This window comes from Calonectris borealis, chromosome 1 (genome assembly GCF_964195595.1).
Source record: "Calonectris borealis chromosome 1, bCalBor7.hap1.2, whole genome shotgun sequence".
In the NCBI taxonomy this organism is placed as follows: domain Eukaryota; kingdom Metazoa; phylum Chordata; class Aves; order Procellariiformes; family Procellariidae; genus Calonectris; species Calonectris borealis.
In genome coordinates, this window is record NC_134312.1 from 57,620,255 (window position 1) to 57,637,417 (window position 17,163).

A 17,163-nucleotide genomic window follows, 5' to 3' on the forward strand; every position below is an offset into this window, starting at 1 on the left:
GGTCTGTGTAGCATGCTTGGCCCATTTACCTTGCCGTACCTTATACTGGCTCGAAAATGAGGGCACGTAAATGCATCAGCAAAAAGGAAAAAAAGAAAAAAAAGGATTTAAGTGCCTTTACTGTTAGGTTTTTGCCTTGGTAGGTACTTTAAGACTGCCTGCGTCCACACTTAACCCCCAGTGCCATCCCGCTGGCTAGAGGTGCGTGACGGTGCGGGGCGACGGCGCATCTGCGTGTGCAGGAGGAGAGGAGGCTGCGCGGCCCCCGCTGCCGCCATTGTTTTAAGTAAAAAAAGGACCCGTTCGGGCGGGAAGGGGGCTGAGGCGGCAGAGGCGCAGCAGCACCGCCGCCATGCCGAGGGTCTGTCCCGGGCGGGCTTCCCCTCCCGCTCCCCCGGGAACCGCCCGCCGCCGGCCCCTGGCCTCGAACGCCGTCCCCCGGGGCAAGGGCCGCGGGTCCCCCCCTCACAGGGGGCGACGGCGGAGCCCCCGCCCTCACACCACCCGCCGCGCGGCCCCTTTAACGGGCGGCGCCTGCGCGCGCCCCCCTTCCCTTAGCAACCGCCCCCCCACGGGGGAGGAGGGTCACGCGCGGCCGCGGCGGGAGGGGGCGCGCGGGCGTGCGCGAGCCGGCGGCGGCACGAGGAGGGCGGGGCGGGGGGCAGGGGGCGGGGCGGCGCGGGCGGGCGGGATTATTATGGGCTGTGGGCGCCGCCGCCGCCGCCGAGGAGCAAGATGGAGCTGTCTGCAGTGGGGGAGCGCGTCTTCGCCGCCGAGTCCATCATCAAGCGGCGCATCCGAAAGGTGAGGGGCCGCCCGGAGCGGGGGTGGGGGGGCGGCCGCGGGACTCCCCCGCTCCCCGCCGCCAGGCCCCCGGCCGCGCCGCTCGCCGGCCCGCCGGGCCCCCGCCTCACACACACCCCCCCTCCCTCCTCTCCCCCGTGTGTTGCAGGGGCGCATCGAGTACCTGGTGAAATGGAAAGGCTGGGCCATCAAGTGAGTGCATCCCGCTGGGGGGGGCCCGCCTCCCTGCGGGGGCCGGCCCCGGGGCTGCGGGGTGGGAGGGACGGGACGGGGTGGGATGGGATGGGGGGGGTGTCTCTGCGTACGGCTGCGGGGGGTTTGGGTGCTAACCCCTTCGCTTGTCCCCCCCCACCGCTGCCCGCGCTCCCGGCAGGTACAGCACCTGGGAACCCGAGGAGAACATCCTGGACTCCCGCCTCATTGCCGCCTTCGAGCAGAAGTGAGTGCTCGTCCCCCACCCCGGGCTGGGGGGGCTGCAGCAGGTTTGGCTTTGGGTGGGCGAGCGGGAAAGGGTGGCCAGGCTCCCTTCTTTTTTTTCTTTTTTCTTTTTTTTCTTTTTTTTTTTTTTTTTTTTTTTTAAACTTGTATGCTTCTGTTTCTCCTTTTGGGAAAAGTTTTAACTTCTTGACAAATTTCACTCCCTAAAGGGAACGAGAGCGTGAACTGTACGGGCCCAAGAAGAGAGGACCTAAGCCTAAAACTTTTCTCCTGAAGGTAACTCTTATTTAAATAACTTAGGCCTAGCCAAACGTCTCTCAAACCTTGCTGGTTTGTGCCCTTGGAAGGACTGGACTTTCAAGTGACTTGTGCCTGCTGCCTGGCTCTGGGAACATGGGGACGACCCGACGGGAAAGCGGGTGGGGGGTAGGGACGCAGAAGCGTGTGAGGGGAGAGCATGTGTGCGTGCGACGGGTGCCCCAGCAGGACGGTCGGTACACGCGGATGTGCATGGTAAGGCTGCAATCTCTTTTCCAATATCCTCTCCCTCTTTGCGGCCGTCTGCTGCCGCAGTGGAGAGCTAGCCTGCCCTGCTCCCTCTTCTTTCAGCAGCCTATTCCATCCAGCCTGTGCCCTGCAACTTTGCAGCACACTGAGCAATCGGGCAGCTGTGACGTGAGTCCCGCTGCCACTTGTGCTTCTCCGATTGTGTTTCAGGATGTAGGTGCTCCATGAGAGTTTCATGAAGGATTCGTGTTTTGATCTGTAAACTGCAGGCTTGTTTCATTTTTTTTGGGGGGGGGAGGAGGAGTGTTTCACCTCTGCGTAGGATAGCTGCCAAAGTTTCCAGTTCCCTTCTGATAGACCCAGCATCTCTGCAAGAAGGTATCGTCGTAGCATCTCTGCTTGCTTGCAGTGATGAATGAGGAAGGTAGTCCTTAGTGCAGCTCCCCCCCCCCCCCCCCAGTTTTTTTACTTTCTTTTTTTTTAATTAAGAAATCTGGTAGCTGCGTGACCGCTATGTGAGTTCTGTGGATTTATTAATCTAAGACAAAACTCCTTGCTTTGCTCCCCTCTTACCCCCATTCCTCTCCAACTATCTCAATCTCAGATTTCAAATGAACGTAGAAACACAACACACCTTTGTACTATTAAGACAGATGAGCGAGTTCACAGCTTCCCTGGTTTTGATCCGGTATAAAGCCCTGGAACAGCCAGGGTGGACCCTGTGGTAAGGCATCGCTATCACTAAGTCATCCTATGGCTTTGGGCAAGTCATTTAGCCTTTGTGCATGTTTCCCCATCTGTGAAACAGGTTAATACTTTCCTTTGCCTGACAGCGGTAGGAGCTTTACTCGAGTCAGCGCAGCACTTTAACTGTATGAGCACTGGAAAGAGCGGTGAGGGGTAGGGTATCCCCTCTCCTCTGCTTTAAGAGGACGTAACGAAGCACACAGAAGAAATGTGGGAACAGGCGTATTCTGATGCTCTAAGTAAAACCCAGGTGACTGTGGTAATCCTTGGAAAGTCCTGCTGATGGAACTGTCCTCCTCCCTTGTTGCCTGTTTTTCTGCTGACAGTTTTCTGTATCTGCAGTCTGAGAACTACAAACATAACTGATATGTACCACCTCTTACTCTTTATTCAGGGAAGCTAGACTAGTTAGTTTTTCTCTTTCTGGCAGTCATGCATTAAATGAAACCCTTGTGTTTAGGCTTCCAACAATGCAGAGGAACGCTTAAAGGGAAACCACCAGCTTAAAATAGTTCTCTGCTTGAATTAAAAAATGCTGGTATTTGTAACACCTGACATTGTTCAGAGTGGTAGAGAAGTGTTTATGCTGTGCTTTTAACATTACTGTGTGTAATCAGTTTCTTTTCTTTTTGATTGTGAATGTCATACGGCAAAATCCACTGCCAATTTTTCACTCATTTAAAAAAACAAAACCAACCCCCAAACTCAAAAATAAAACCCACTCGTTCCTCCTCTTCTCCCCTTGCCCTTTAAAACCCCCCTAAACTTGGAACCTGAATTATTCAACAGCATCCTTTGAATCACGTCCCTGACACGTTTCTGTGGCACATCTTCCTTCTGCCAGCTTCCCAAACACTACTGAAAACCCGTAGGTTTGCAGAGCTGGCTTGGTACTTTGTAGAGAATGGATTGCGATAGGGAGCGAGATGAGCTCTCCTGAAGGCTGGTGCCACGTTGTGGGAGAGGCTGGCAGGGCAGGGCGCTGCCACTGCCGCTTGGTTTGCAGCTCTAGGAAACGGAGCTGGTGAAACTGTTAGCGCTCTGACTTGCCGTTTTTCTGTGACTTTGGATCCTACCGTAAAAATAACACCCCAGGCCAGGCAGCAAGAAGTAACCCTATCTCAGCTAGCCCTATCTGAACTTGTTTGAGCTCTGTTCAGGCAAACCACTAGCAACGCAACTGTGGCTAGAAACGCAACCGAGACCAGCATGATAGTTTGCGTCATATGCATCTCTCAGTCAATTCTTCCAACCTGTCGAAGATGCAGGTCCTTTGACCTCTGCTAGCCCTGCAGCACTGGTGCTGCTGCGGGAGGAGTGGGATTCGGTTCTGCCTCGTGCATCGCTAACAATGTTTTCAGTTCTTTCAGCTGCAGAATCTCTTGCCAGTGAGAATTTCAGAAGCAGGGGAAGAAATTTGATTCTTGCATCCCAGAGGGAGTCTTTGGAGTTGGCAGTTAGAACAATATTCTTTTTGATCTGTTAACTGAACAGATTAGGCCTGGATGCAATGATGTTTAAGCAGGAGCCTGGCCTAGGACTGCTTTGGTAGACTAGTCTGCCTTCAACTCGGTGGCTTGCTAGGATTTTTCATGCGTATCAGTGCTTAAACTTGGGCTTCTGAGTCCCCAGTAAGGCATTGAAATAAGCGCCCCGATACGCCGCTCAGTCCCCTGGCTTGTGTGGGTGTTTCAGTTTGCAGTTGGGGCTAGGTTTATCCTGGGATTAGTTCTCAAAAGCTGCAGATAGGCACCCAGGGGGATTTGCAGAAAGCATTCCAGCAGGTTAGTGGCCCACGCCTTTGGAAAAGCTTTGAAAAGCTGCATCTTTGGCCACCTGCTGCCTTTGTAAGCCAGGCTCCTGTTGCTGAGAGCTGTCTAACACTTGCCCTTTCGATCAGACTGCAAAGGGAAATTACAGTCCCAGCTTTGTAATATCGCTATCAAGATGGCTGGTGTTGAAAGTGACCCCTGCAAGCTTCAGCTGCAAAGTTTTGGTCAGGAAATGGGTCTTTATCCTCTGCATACTAGGGGCAAACTTTCCCACAGCTGAGATCAAGCTTGGCGGGAGGTTGTAATTCTTGGGAGGCTGCTGGTATGCTGCAAGCTTTGCGCTGAGTGTATGGGAAGCGGAGTCCTTGGTCTGAAAAGGGCAGCACTGTACATAAGGCTCTTACCTTACTGCTTAGGTGTCTGGCAGAAGTCATCCTTGAGGACAAGGCCCTTCAGCTGCAGGTCAGAATGGAAGCTGGTGTGAGGTTAGAAAGAGACATAGCGCATGCTATAGTGATCTTCCTCTTTTCCCCTGCTCGGTTTGCTCTTTTTATTTTGCTTTTCCCTCGACACTCCACTGTGTGGAATGCAAAACTCTCCAACTAATCTAATAAAGTCTAGCAAGTGCTATTAAGAGGCAGAGCCCGGTCTGCAAGCTCAGTGGGTGGCTAGCAAAGAGCCCTAGTCGGGGTGGCTGTAAATACTAAGGTGAAAAGGCTGGAGAAGGTTAATGGGGAGGAAGAAGTAACCAAAAGCAGAGTAAGGGAGAGCCTTAGTGGGAGAGGGGGTGAAGAAGGGGCCGAGCAGCGTGGTGTTCTGTCACTTTGCCCTTCCTTGAACTCTAAAGCTGGAGTTGGGTTTCTTTTGATCTCCTCCCTGTTCGTAAATTATCCCTGAGCGGTTTGAAAACAGACCGTTCCCCTTTGTAGCATTTTGTTCCCCATCCAGTGGGGAAACTTTAGTTTATGGCAGTGTTGCTTGGGAGAACTGTGCTATGAACTGGCTTGCTGTTGCCTTGTCACTTGGAAGACTACAGAAGAAAGAGGGCGATAAAAAGGCAGAATGGCAGCCAAAAAGGGGAAAGAAGAGCTCTTGCGAATGCTGTTTGGAGCAGGACTGTGGGAGTGCAGGTGGAGAATAAAAGACAAAGCAGAACCAGTAATTTATGAGAGAGTAGGACTACTATGGTGCAGCAGCACTACTGGAAATGACTTGATTTTGAAATAATTAACTAGAAATCCGTTGCCTTACAAGATCTTTTTTTTTTTTTTCCTTCCAAATTGCAGAGGTTTTGATACAAATCAGGTAAGAGAGGCTTTTCTAAGCACGTGTCCGTGTACGTGCTTATGTGCCTCAGTGCGTTAAGGGAATGAATGAACAAATATGCTTGCTGGGCCTCAAGGGACGTTTATTCAGAAATAGTAGGGAACAGGGGAGGTATACTAGTTCCCAGGGGCAATGAGGGAGAGCTGTACAAGCTAAATAAAGGTGATACATATCCCAAAAGGGAAGAGGGGGAAGGGAAGGGAAGCAATCCTAGCAATTGCCTTGCTCTCGTGACAGAGCACTGCAGCAAGCCTCCAGAAGCTGCATCCTGATGTAGGCTGAGCTGTAAGCAGAGAGTGAATTACTTTGTTGTGCTGAACACCTCTTCAGCAGTGAGCAAATCCTGCAGGTGAAAACTGCAAAACCCAAAGAGGTAGTTTCCGTTTGGAAAACTTCTCAGTCAAGTCACAAGCTGTGGTGACGCAGCCAAAAGGATTCAACAGGTTTGTTTTTCAAAGACCTCATGTTCATACAGCTCGTGAGTAATAGAGTAATGAATCCATAGCAGGGAGAAGCGCATTTCCCGCAGATAAAACTGAATGCTGGGTCTTCTCCAAACCAGAGGTAACAAGTTACTTAAGGTAAAGTTGGAAGCAGGAGAAGGAGAGCCCAGAAAGTGTGCTGTCCTCTGCAGGGAAGAGACTTGAGCTCATATAGTTGATGCCTGAATAAACCTGATCCTGTGGTAGGAATACGGAGCTTCGCAAGTGAGAGGGCTTTGGGGGCTGGTCTTAGATAAAGCATCTGATACTATTTTTCTTGAAACCTTACCTGGAAAAACAAGCTCAAGGTAAGCTGAATATTTGCACATTGCTCTTTAGAACTTGCGATGAAGCTGGTCATTGGGGCAGCAGTGTAGCACCTGGAGGGGACTGTTGGGTCCCAGCTTACCCTCTCTCTTAATAATCTGGCCAAAGAGGCTGATGGTGCATGTAGTCTACCTGAAGACTACTGAAACTGGAATTTAATAAATGCAGAGAACTGAAACATGAGTTAGAAACAGCTTCAGCCTTGAGGAAGTGCCCCAGAAGTAACTGTAAACGCAGACACATACCAAGTAAAGGAGACCTAGTGGTTCTGGCACACTGGAAAAGTCCTAGCCATGGACCAGGGCTCTGTGTGAGCACAAAACCAGAACAGGTGTCTCTGTCAAAACAGGACAGGAGCTGATTAATGTGCACAGGCTGAGAAAGTAAATTCAGCAGGACAATGGAAGTGGCCGGGCCATGACCGTCCCAGCATTATCGCTTTTCATTTAATGTGGTTGATGGAATTTTGGGGTGTATAAGGCAGCTGTGGGTGTTTGTGACTGCTTCCCCCAGACTCGGGGAAGATGTGGGGAAGGCCTGTTTCTTTCTCACGTGGGTGATAGAAGGCAGCGCTGTGGGCAGACGGCAATCAGACTCGACTCCGAGCAGAGGGGCACAGAGGGGGCAGAACTCCAAGGTGTGATTACAGGGTAGGGAATTAATCTAGAAAGCATGCGGTGTTGGCAGCATGGGATGCCCTGAAGGATGTCTTTGTGTATCCACTGAAGCTATAGCTCAAGGATTTTTGCTGGCGCATCTGTCTGTATCCTCTGCCTGGCTTCCCTGTCCTGCATTTTGGAATGGGACATTGTGTTGCACTTTGCTCTCTGCTGAGCAGTGGTAAATCGGTGAGAAGCGCAAGAGCAGCAATGCTGGAAGGGCTGGCTGTGATGGGGAAGGGGGGGGGGAAAGGAAGAATAAAATTGTTAATCCAGGCTGTGCTGGTATGTAATGTCAGAAAGCAAGCTAGCTTGTCCTGGTGTCTGCCATCTGCTTCAGAGGGACCTGTGAAGATGGGGAGCAAGCACAGCCCTAGATGTGCATCTGTCTGTGCGTGTGACCTCCTGACGGGATCTGTGGGGTTTCTAAGTTGTGGATCATTGGGATGGGAGGGGGAGAGTTGACGCATGGTACAGGGAGTTCGTCTGGTGCTGCTGCTGTGCTCCAGCCTGTAGGATGCCTGGGACAGGAACTGTGTCTAACTACTCATTTTCTGAACAGTTTGGGGCATGGAGTAATGCGTGAGGCTGAGCAAAGAGGACCTAGCTGGACACTGGGATGCTTCCTGCTACAGTGGGACATGTTGGGGTTTGTCTGGGCTGAGGATGCTTCCCTCTAGCTAGGTGAAACAGGCCTGTACAGCCCAGGATTAACGTGGAGAGTGTCTGTGCCTGTCTTGGCAGTCATGTTACTCGTCCCTGTTTCTTTGTCAGTCGGCTAATACAAAGTCTAGAGTCCCTGGTGCAAATGAGCCTTCAGTCTGCATTTTCACATACAGTCGGGGAAGGAGGCCTCATCTTTGCAGTCCTTTTAAAGCCAGGATACAAGTAGTATTGCAGGGCATGATCCAGCATTAGCCAGGGAGGAACAAAATGTCTTCGGGTCTCTGTTCTCTGCTCGTTCAGGATCTTTTGCGGTTCCCGTGGGGATCTCGGTGGGAGAAGAGGGGCTCTGGGTGACAGCAGAGTTCTGGGGATGTAGGGCCAGGCCTTTGAGCTTATTGTGCAAGAGCTGGCCTGGGCCCCTCACTTAGATCTGTTAGATCCCTGCCTTTACACGCACATTTTTTTCCCCAGGCGTTTCTCTGGTAGGAGGCACAGCCTGCAGGGTGACAAAGGAGATGGTGTTGGAGTGCTTAAGCTCTTAGTTGGCAAGAAGCCATCCTGATCTTGGCGTGTGTTAGGGGCCAATGGGATGGAAAAGTTGGGGAGGAAAAGCAGCTGTCGTCTTCTAGCACTGCAGTTCTTCTTGTGCCCACGAGATGGGGGAAGCTGCTCACTAGATGGGCAATCAGAGGGGGACTCGCCTGACTCCCTCCAGGCATGGGTGACCACTGCCGAGAGGGAGTAAGGAAGGGCGTGCGTTTGGGCAAGGAGCAGGGTGCAGGTGGGAGGCTGAGCTCTACAAGCAACTGTGCTCTGACGAGGAGTGATGTAAGAATACGCTTTAGGTTTCCATGCCCACAGGGTCTTCAGGTCATACTGCCTCAACTTACGAACGAAGCTGTTGTTCCTGCTGCCAGAAAATGTTCCTGTCTGGTGTGTGAACCGGGGCAGGTTTTGGCACTATCTGCAAGCACCAGAAGAGCTTAAAAGTCTTGTTCCCCTGCCCTGGCTTTCAGGGAGAGCTGGCATTGAGCAGTTGAACCAGTGCTGTTCCTGCTCTGTTTCATTACTAGGTTTCAAAGAAGTGTAGTGTTCAAAAGGACAGGGCAATCTCTTCTCCAGCTGGCCTGGTCTCTGGCTTTAGATGCTGGACCTTGCTCCCACAGCAGAGTAAGGATATGCAACTTGCTTGTGGTCTCTAGTTAAAATTAAGCTTCAGATCTCTGTGTTTCTTGTATTGAGCTAAGACAGCTCTGTCAGACCACCCTCACCCGCCTCCATCCATGTTCCTCAAGACCCCCTTCTACCATGCTTTCCAGAGCAGATGAGTCTGGTTGTGGGAGGGGAAGAGCAAACTGGATGCATTACTCTTCCTCTCCCTCTTGTCTCGTGCTCATTTCGAAGAGGACCTGATACAGTCCCCTGTCTTGGGACTAGTACGTAATTTTGGATGCTAACTCAACACTAACAGCCCCAATGCCTGGGAGGACACTTGGTTGTTTGGCTGACAGTGGAGGGTTGTGCACATTGGCTGATGATGACTGAGGGGGGCCTTGGAAACCATTAACTGTAACCCTGAAACATGGCTGGAGGGTGGCAGTTTCCTTCTGGGGAAAGCACGTGTCAACAGGGGCACTGCCTAGGGAATGTAATTAGCTGCCCAAAAAGGATGTAGAAGTGCCCCATGCTTATATGGGGGGCTGTGCCATGGCTCTTAATCGTCCATGGGTGTGTATTTGTGCTTATCATTAATGTGGGTATACATGTGACACGGCATTCTTGTCCTGAGGCGAGCAGTGCACCATTTGAGATTTGGCTGCATCTAGGCTGCGTCTCTGACCCTGTTTTTTTTCTCTCTCCCCACCACCGCAGGCTCGGGCCCAAGCGGAGGCCCTCCACATTGGGGATGTACACTTTTCTGTCAAGCCTGGTTCCAGCACCTCCTCTCCCAAGCTCCACTCCAGCGCCGCGGTGCACCGGCTCAAGAAAGACATCCGGCGATGCCACCGCATGTCCCGGCGCCCCCTGCCCCGTCCAGACCCCCAGAACGGCGGGAGCGTGGGTGGCGGGGCTGGCATCCGTCCTCCCGTCTCGCCCTTCTCAGAGACCGTCCGCATCATCAACCGTAAGGTGAAACCCCGCGAGCCCAAGCGCAGCCGCATCATCCTCAACCTCAAAGTCATTGACAAAGGTGGGAAGCCAGCCAATGGGGCCGGGGGCCTGGCTCGGCCCAAGATCCCATCCCGAAACCGCGTCATCGGCAAGAGCAAAAAGTTCAGCGAGAGCGTCCTCCGCACCCAGATCCGTCACATGAAGTTCGGCGCCTTTTCACTCTACAATAAGCCATCTGCTGCGCCCGCCCCCTCTCTGGAGAGCAAAGGGGAGGCCGAAGGCTCCCAGGCAGCCTCCTGTGGGCTCATTATGGGCTCCACCCCCTACGATGCTCCCAGCTCCAGCTCCTCCGGCTGCCCATCGCCTGCCCCCCACTCCTCCTCCGACCCAGATGATTCCCCTCCGAAGCTGCTCCCCGAGACCCTCAGCCCAGCCATCCCCGACTGGCGTGAGTCGGAGGTCCTCGACCTCTCGATCCCACCCGAGTCAGCCGCCACCAGCAAGCGTTCTCCCCCAGGAGGGTGCAGCGGGGGGCAGACGCCCTCCTTGTCCCTTTCCTCTTCTGACCCAGAACAGGAGGCCGGCGACTGGCGTCCTGAGATGTCCCCTTGCTCTAACGTGGTGGTCACGGATGTCACCAGCAACCTCCTCACCGTCACGATCAAGGAGTTCTGCAACGCAGAGGATTTTGAGAAGGTGGCGGCGGGCAGTGGCGGCGGAGGAGGCAGCAAGTGAGCAGCCAGGTCCCCCCACTCCAGGGGCGTGGGGGGAGTTCTACCTGCGAGAAGTCGTGGTGCGAATGGCTGTCCTTAGTTCTCTCCTCCCCTTGGCTGTCCCTCTGCCCTCACTGCCACCCTTCCTCCTCCTTTCCCCCTTGCCCACTACCTCTTGCCTGGAGGCTGGAGCGTGTCGGTGGGGGCAAGCGGGGGCACCCACCGTTCCTGGGTGTCGCTGCAACTGGGAGGAGGTAGGGAGGGTCGTGGTGGGGCTGGGGAGTGGTTGTTTGTCCTTGAATGTGGTGTTGTCCAACAGGCGGTGGAGCCTTTGGGGATGAGGGATGGGTGAGCGTGTGCCTGTGGGGGTGGTGGGGAAGGTGCTTTTCCTCCTCCTTCCCCTTCCATCTTTGACAAAAACTGAAGAGGAGCTCCAGACCCTTGAGGGGAGGATGTAAGAGGATTGGAGCCCTTGCCCATGCCCCCCAAGCCTTCTTCCACAATGTGCATGCAGTCTCTTCCATTCCTATGTTTCCCCCTTGCCATGACTCCGATCCTGCCATCCTTCCCCTTCTTGGCTTGCAGCCTGGATCTGCCCTTTCCTCTGCTGTCCTCATGGCAGCTGCTGATCCAGATGCCCCCAGAGCGAGGTGGAGTGGGGCAGGTGAAGTGTCATGCCTGGAAGGTGCTTTAGACAAAGCTGGGGTGATGGGGAGTGCCCCATACAGCATACGCCCCATATTGGCTTCCCCTTTCCTTTGTCTATTGGTGCTACCTTGGCAGTTGTATGGGCGCTTTCAGGTGGCCTGGTCCCTCTTCTCCTGCATCTTCCAACTTGCTCAACTTTGCAGGGGGAAGGGAAGAAAAGGGGAATCTGCTTCTGGCCCAGATCTTCCTCCTGGTGTTCATCACTTGCACTTGCTTGGGGGAGAGGGCATGAAATGCCCTTCCCTGGCCTTTCTGTGGTGGAAGTGGGAGTGGGCCGTGTATCCATCCTTCAGTTTGGGGGAGGATAACGCAGACAGCGTGACGTTGCCCCAGCCGGGTGAGGCTGGTCTTCCGCCTTACACATAGGCTCCCCCTGACCCTTTTTGCTTCCCCTGCTCCCTTGGAAGGAGGGAGGGAAGGATGGATGCTAAGGTGTGTCGTTTGCTCTTCCTGCTTCCTTTTGTCTCTCCTGCTCTCCCTTCCCTGTGGTGGATGGCCTGGAAGAGGGTTCCCTTCTGTCTTTCCAGCATCTGAAACGGCCCTTACAACTGTCAACCAAAGGTGCTAATAAGAAATAACCGTCTCCTTCACATCGTATGCATGTGCACTGGATCTCTTCCCCCAGAGCTCCTGTGAGCTGATCTAGAAATTCCTTCTCTTCACCCCTAGCAAGTAGGAGCGAGCAAGACCACGGCTTGCTGTTCTTTACCCACAGCTCCCTCTTTCCCTGACCACCCTTGTTCACATCCAAAATAAGCTCTCTCCTTCACCTGCCATTTCTGGCTTACTCCATTTCTGTATGGGTGCTAAGCTTCGTGGTGAGGTGCCGTTCCTTTGCTCTCCCTTCTCCTGCTATTCACACAGGGCTCAGCCTGTAGAGGCAAGGAAAAGCGGTGCTGATCAATCAATAGGAGAGCCTCGCCCTCTCAGCCCTGTCCCCCCTGTTTGGGATGGGGCAGAGGGGAGTCATTTCTACATAACATGCTGCAGAGGTGAAAAGGGTGGAAAAAATTCCCCGCGCTGGGGCTCACCTACTTACAAACCTGCCCTGGGTGGGTGAACGCGAGTGGAATTGGCCCCTCTGGTGCTTCCACACGAGGGTGCTCTGGAGCCGCAGGCTCCGAGGAGTGCTCTTGTGTGGAGTAGTGATTTTGTGGTTGCAGTGGTCTGAGGGTAGAAGGAAGGCGGTTTCTGGGAGAGAGGCGGTATTTGTCTGCCCAAGGGGCGTCGGCGGAGCAGTAGAGGGTAGACCAGCTTCTGACCTTAATTAGGGCTTCTGTGCCCAGAGCTTGTCTTTTCCCTGCTTCCAGCGCCTGGGTTGGTGTAATAAAATCTTTGCTGCCCTCCCCACAAGCCTTGCCTCACAGCGGGTGGAATTCAAAGCCGTGGGGCACGGTGAATTCACACCAGTTGCGGCTCGGTGTCTGCGCAGACAGTCTGAGGGGGATTCCAGGTGCTGTTAGCACCACCCTTTGCACACCTCTTTCTTTTTCTTTCCTTGGTTAAAGAGTTTAGTGGACTCTTCGGGGATGCAATTGCATTCACAGCTGAAGCTAGGGGCAGGGAGAAAGAGACTTGCCCAATCCATTCACCAAGCTAAGGCTTCCTATAACTTGTTGGACTTGTGTGCGTGTCTGTATTAATACCTGCCTGTATTTTTCGTGTCTTTATTTTCTTTTTTGCATCTTTCCTGTGCCTGGCACACCCGGGGATCCCTTATTTTAGCATAGCCTCTCCATTTGACTGCAGCTTCAAAGATGAGCAGTTTGTAGGCATAGGGAAAAGCTCTTTCTTAGGGAAATAGTGAGGAGATTCTTCTCTCTTTTTCCTCCCTTCTCAACAAGAACTATTCTGCGGCTGCAAGATAAGAGGAGCTTATTTGTGGGGTGGATGCAAACTGGCCAGTCACTTTAGGTTGTTAAGTTACTGTTTGGTGTGTATGTGGTGATGTGTTTTGTTTTGTGGTATTGAGGTTCTGGAAAAAAAAAAATTGAAGCGTTTAAGTGGGAGATAAAAGGGAACTTTAATAGGAATCTCTTGATGTGTTTTGGCCAAGATGTGTGTTTGCTTGGCAGAATTCTTTTCCCCAGTGTCTCTTGTATGGTGTTCTTTGGGGGCAGGAATTGTTTAATCAAAGGGTTTTTGCCTTTCTCCAGAGTGACAAGCAAGGGGACTGTCTGTGAAGAGCAAAACAGTGGGTCGTTGTAGGGGTACTCCGTGAGGACCTTCTTCCTGTGGTGGGGAGATGAGGGGACTTGTTGCGGCAGAGGAACTCTTTGTGCAGTAGATCCTCTTTGTGGAGGAAGAAAGGAATATGATCCGGTTTGCAGACACAGCTCGACTGCTTGTGTGACAAATCTCTCCCTTGGTGGGTCACCAGGTGGGAACCAAACTCTGAACCTCTGGATCCGAAATGAGGATCACGTGCTGTTTTGAGTTAGAGGTCTGCTAACTTGAACGCAGCAGCAGCCTCAAGTTCCGTTAGGTGGACAAGCCACTTGAGGCTGACTAACCTACCTTCGTATTCACGTGGGTTACACTCTTCCTTCTGAATTTTTGCCCTTACTCCTTAATGGAGATGGGAAGGAAGATCTATCCATGCTCTTTAAAAAGGGTGTGGGATTGAGGGAGGAGTTTATTTGAAAGTATCCCCTTCCCTTCCCCGTAACCCCTAGGAAAAAAGAAAAAAAAAAAAAACAGGGAAATATTCTCTGTGTCTGTGCCATGTTTGTTCTCTTGTCGTCGTGTTTTTAGAGGAGATTTTATGATGGAGTGGAAAAAGTGAAATGATTAGTTTTGCATAAAAAAAAGAAAAGTTTAAAAAAAATTTCTACAGGGAGAGAGCGAGAGAGAGAGAGAGTTTAAAAATTAATAATAAATGCAGTGATTGCACAAACTGTAGTGGTATTAGATGGTCCTTAGAGAAAAGAGTATTTTGTAGTATCGAAGCATGTGTGTCTGGGATGGTGTTTGACTTGCTTGAACTGGAGGGAAAGGCATTCTGGGACTAAGCAGCGATCTCTGAGCTGAAAAGGCAAGTTGCATGTTGGAGGAACCCTGTCTACAAACCCTTCCCGTCCTTGCCTCCCAAGTGTTGGAGTGAGTTCCCTTCCCTCCCATACCTCTCCTGTGAGCTAAGGTGGAGTCTCCAAGTGGTTTTCTGGCCGAGCGGCCCTCAGAAATGGCCGGTCGCGTTCTGCCAGAACGTGGATCGGGCCACCAACATAGAAACAGTTGACTTACTTTGCATGCACAGCAAGCTGCTAGGATTTGGGGTTGGCATGTACCTTTCCTGCCAAGTCGCTGTCTCTTCTCTTTTTCCTCCCCCATATCCAAGCAGGATTAAACACGGTGGGCTTACCTTCCGGGAAGCAGATACGCCTCCCCTCCCAAGGGTCTCTTAGCTTCTTCCAGCATCAGGTGGGGAATGGCATTTTCCCCTATAGGATTCACCACATGAGGACAGAGAACCGAGTCCTATCTGTATGTAGTCTGTCATCCCATCTCTGGTAGTAGTCGGATCTTCAGAGGCAGATGAGAGAGCTGCCTTGCGTGCTCTGAAGATGTTGCCGAGTGAGGAATACCCTCTTCCTGAGGCCAGCAAATGCTGGAGGTTTTGGGGTGGGGAGGGGAGAGGAGCACCCCGACAGGACTATGCTCAAGCAGGGCTGCCGCCCTCTGCTCTGGCTTCCTTGTGGGGTCGTGGGAAGAGCTGCCTGAACATTTCTTCAAAGCGAGGAGGCAGCTCTTGCGTGCTGGCTTCCCCATCTAAGATGTCTCTGCTGGGCGTTCATCTGGTGCGTGGGAGTGACTGCAGGGAAGAGGGAAGCCACCAGATGTTGGTGTCTGAACAAAAGGTGGCAGGCAGGGGACGCTAGGACAGCTTTTCTTGTCTGGACTTCTCTGGTGCCCTTGGCTTTGCAGTGGCAGGTGACGGATGTCTCGATGCCTCCCATAGCCTGGGCTGCTCTTGGGAACTTCTTCTCCTCTCTCTGCCCATTGAGCTCTGTCAGTGCTTCCCACGGCCTTCAGCTTGGAGCAGGCAGCCTCCTGTCTCGTGCTCTCTTTTCTCCTCGCTGAGCAGAGCGGGACTGGGGAGGCGTGAAGCTAATGAGATGCAAGCTCCTTTTGGGGTGGAAAACAGAGAAATAGAGTGTGGCGAGCAGGCCCAGCTGTGGTGAGCCACTGCTTAATTTCTGTTTTCGGAAGAGAAAGGGAGCATTTCTCTGCGTCTCCCCTTACCGAAGTTCCCAGGGAGATTTTATGAAATACACAAAAAAAACCCTAACCACAGTCCTGCTTTTTACCAGGTAGGAGCTGTCTCCGAGCTGAGTCTTCCTAGGGATTTCACTCCCTTTCCCAGCCCCTCTTTGTAGAGGAGGTTTCGGCAGCTCCCAGCGTTTGGAGATGATCACCTTCCTGGGGACCTCCTGGCAGAAAGAGGTTGCCATGCTGAAGGATGGTGTCCCGGGTTCCCCATGCTTCTGCCCACCCCAGGTTGTGGCATTAGTGGGGCTGCTCGGAAGCAGGTCCTTCTTCCCAGGGAGGTGTAACAAACCTGGAGTGCGTGTCTGGCTAAGTGCTTATTTTTCCCCTCGCCTCCTTCCCCACCTTCCAACAAGACCTTTTCCTCCTTGCCTGGCGCATCCTTTTACTCCAATGTCGCTTGCTTTTGCTGCATTTTTCAATCGCCCAATAATCGTGCAAGAGCTGGGATCTTATTTACTTTTTATATATAAATATATAAATATAAAAGAAACCCTCTCCCTTCCCCTCGTTCCCCCTGCCCCGTCTCACCCACCACCCTGCCCGCAGCCTTCCTGATCTCTGCTCTGAAGGTGGTGTGCTGTAGAGGGATGATTTGGGGCCGGGGATTCGGTGCTCCCTGGGTTCTGTTCCTTCTTGGTTTGCCGTGGCCTTTCTGCCAGCTGTGTCACTGCCCTGTGCCTCCGTCTCCCTCATGCGAAGGAGGTGGTGGGTGGAGGGGACCATCCTGCTGAGGGTGCTGGCAGCCTGACTCCCGCGGCGTTTGCACAGAGCCGGAGGAGTGCCGAGTATTGCTTCAGAAATCCCCCTCTCCCTGTCCGTGCTTCCTTCCCTAGGTAACTCCAGCAAGTATCTTCATTTCATCGATGCTTTGGGGTTGAGCAAATAAGTGGCTTTTTTTTTTTTCTTCCCTTAATTCTATTTTTTAGGTCCCTCCCCAGAGCACAGTGTGTATGGTTTCTTTTTGGGGGTGTAGATGGGAGGAGATGTTGGAGTCTATCTCCGTCCTCACCTTTGCTCTTCCGTCTTCTACTTCTCTCCCCTTTCGGTGTTGCCCTGTGTCAGACTGACGTGGCTAGTGGGGTTTGTGCCCGTGTCCGTGCAGGGTCGACAGCCTTGGCACCAGCAGCTTCGCATGTGTTCTGCGTGGTGCATCTGAGGTGCCCTGTGTCCCACCTGCCTCGCCTATAAGGATGTCGTAGGGATGTCTTTCTCCCTTTCTTTAAATTTCTCCTTCCAGGAACAAAGGGAGGTGTAGTCAGTTTGCCCTTCCCGTGGTGGTGGGCTGCCTCTGGCAGCTCTTCTGTCCTTTCCAGCTTCTCTGTGGTGGGAAACGAAACGTCTCCAGGACTGTCCAAAAGCATGGTCTTTGGGGTGGGAGTGCCTCCACCTCGGGTGAGCGCTGTGCTTTGAGCCCTCCCCCTCCAGCCACCCATCCGAGAGTGCCGGCAGAGACGGCGCTGGGGGTGGAGGAGTGGGGGTGCCCTCTGCGCTCCCGGACTGAGCGGAGCAGGGAAGCAGGCAGCAAGCTCGGTGCTGCAGCCTAGGGAAGAATTAAGGCGACAGAAGAGCGGCTAGATGCAGTCAGGGTGGTGCCAGCTTCAGCAGCCGCTCAGAAAATATATCTGGTGGGAGA

At 52.9% G+C, this 17,163-nt stretch overlaps 1 protein-coding gene across 2 annotated transcripts; it reads left to right on the forward strand.

The window, feature by feature from the left end:
• The first annotated feature begins 703 nt into the window (after positions 1-703).
• Positions 704-14,063, forward strand: CBX6 (chromobox 6). Of its 2 annotated transcripts, none has more exons than XM_075155157.1 (5): positions 704-804; positions 953-996; positions 1,178-1,243; positions 1,452-1,518; positions 9,655-14,057. In XM_075155157.1, exons 1-5 carry the CDS (start codon positions 736-738, stop codon positions 10,573-10,575), a joined length of 1,167 nt encoding a protein of 388 aa, XP_075011258.1. In that variant the 5' UTR covers positions 704-735; the 3' UTR covers positions 10,576-14,057. The 2 variants fall into 2 exon arrangements, with proteins under 2 accessions (XP_075011258.1, XP_075011249.1); XM_075155148.1 differs by having other exon boundaries at positions 726-804; positions 9,601-14,063.
• Positions 14,064-17,163: the final 3,100 nt, after the last annotated feature.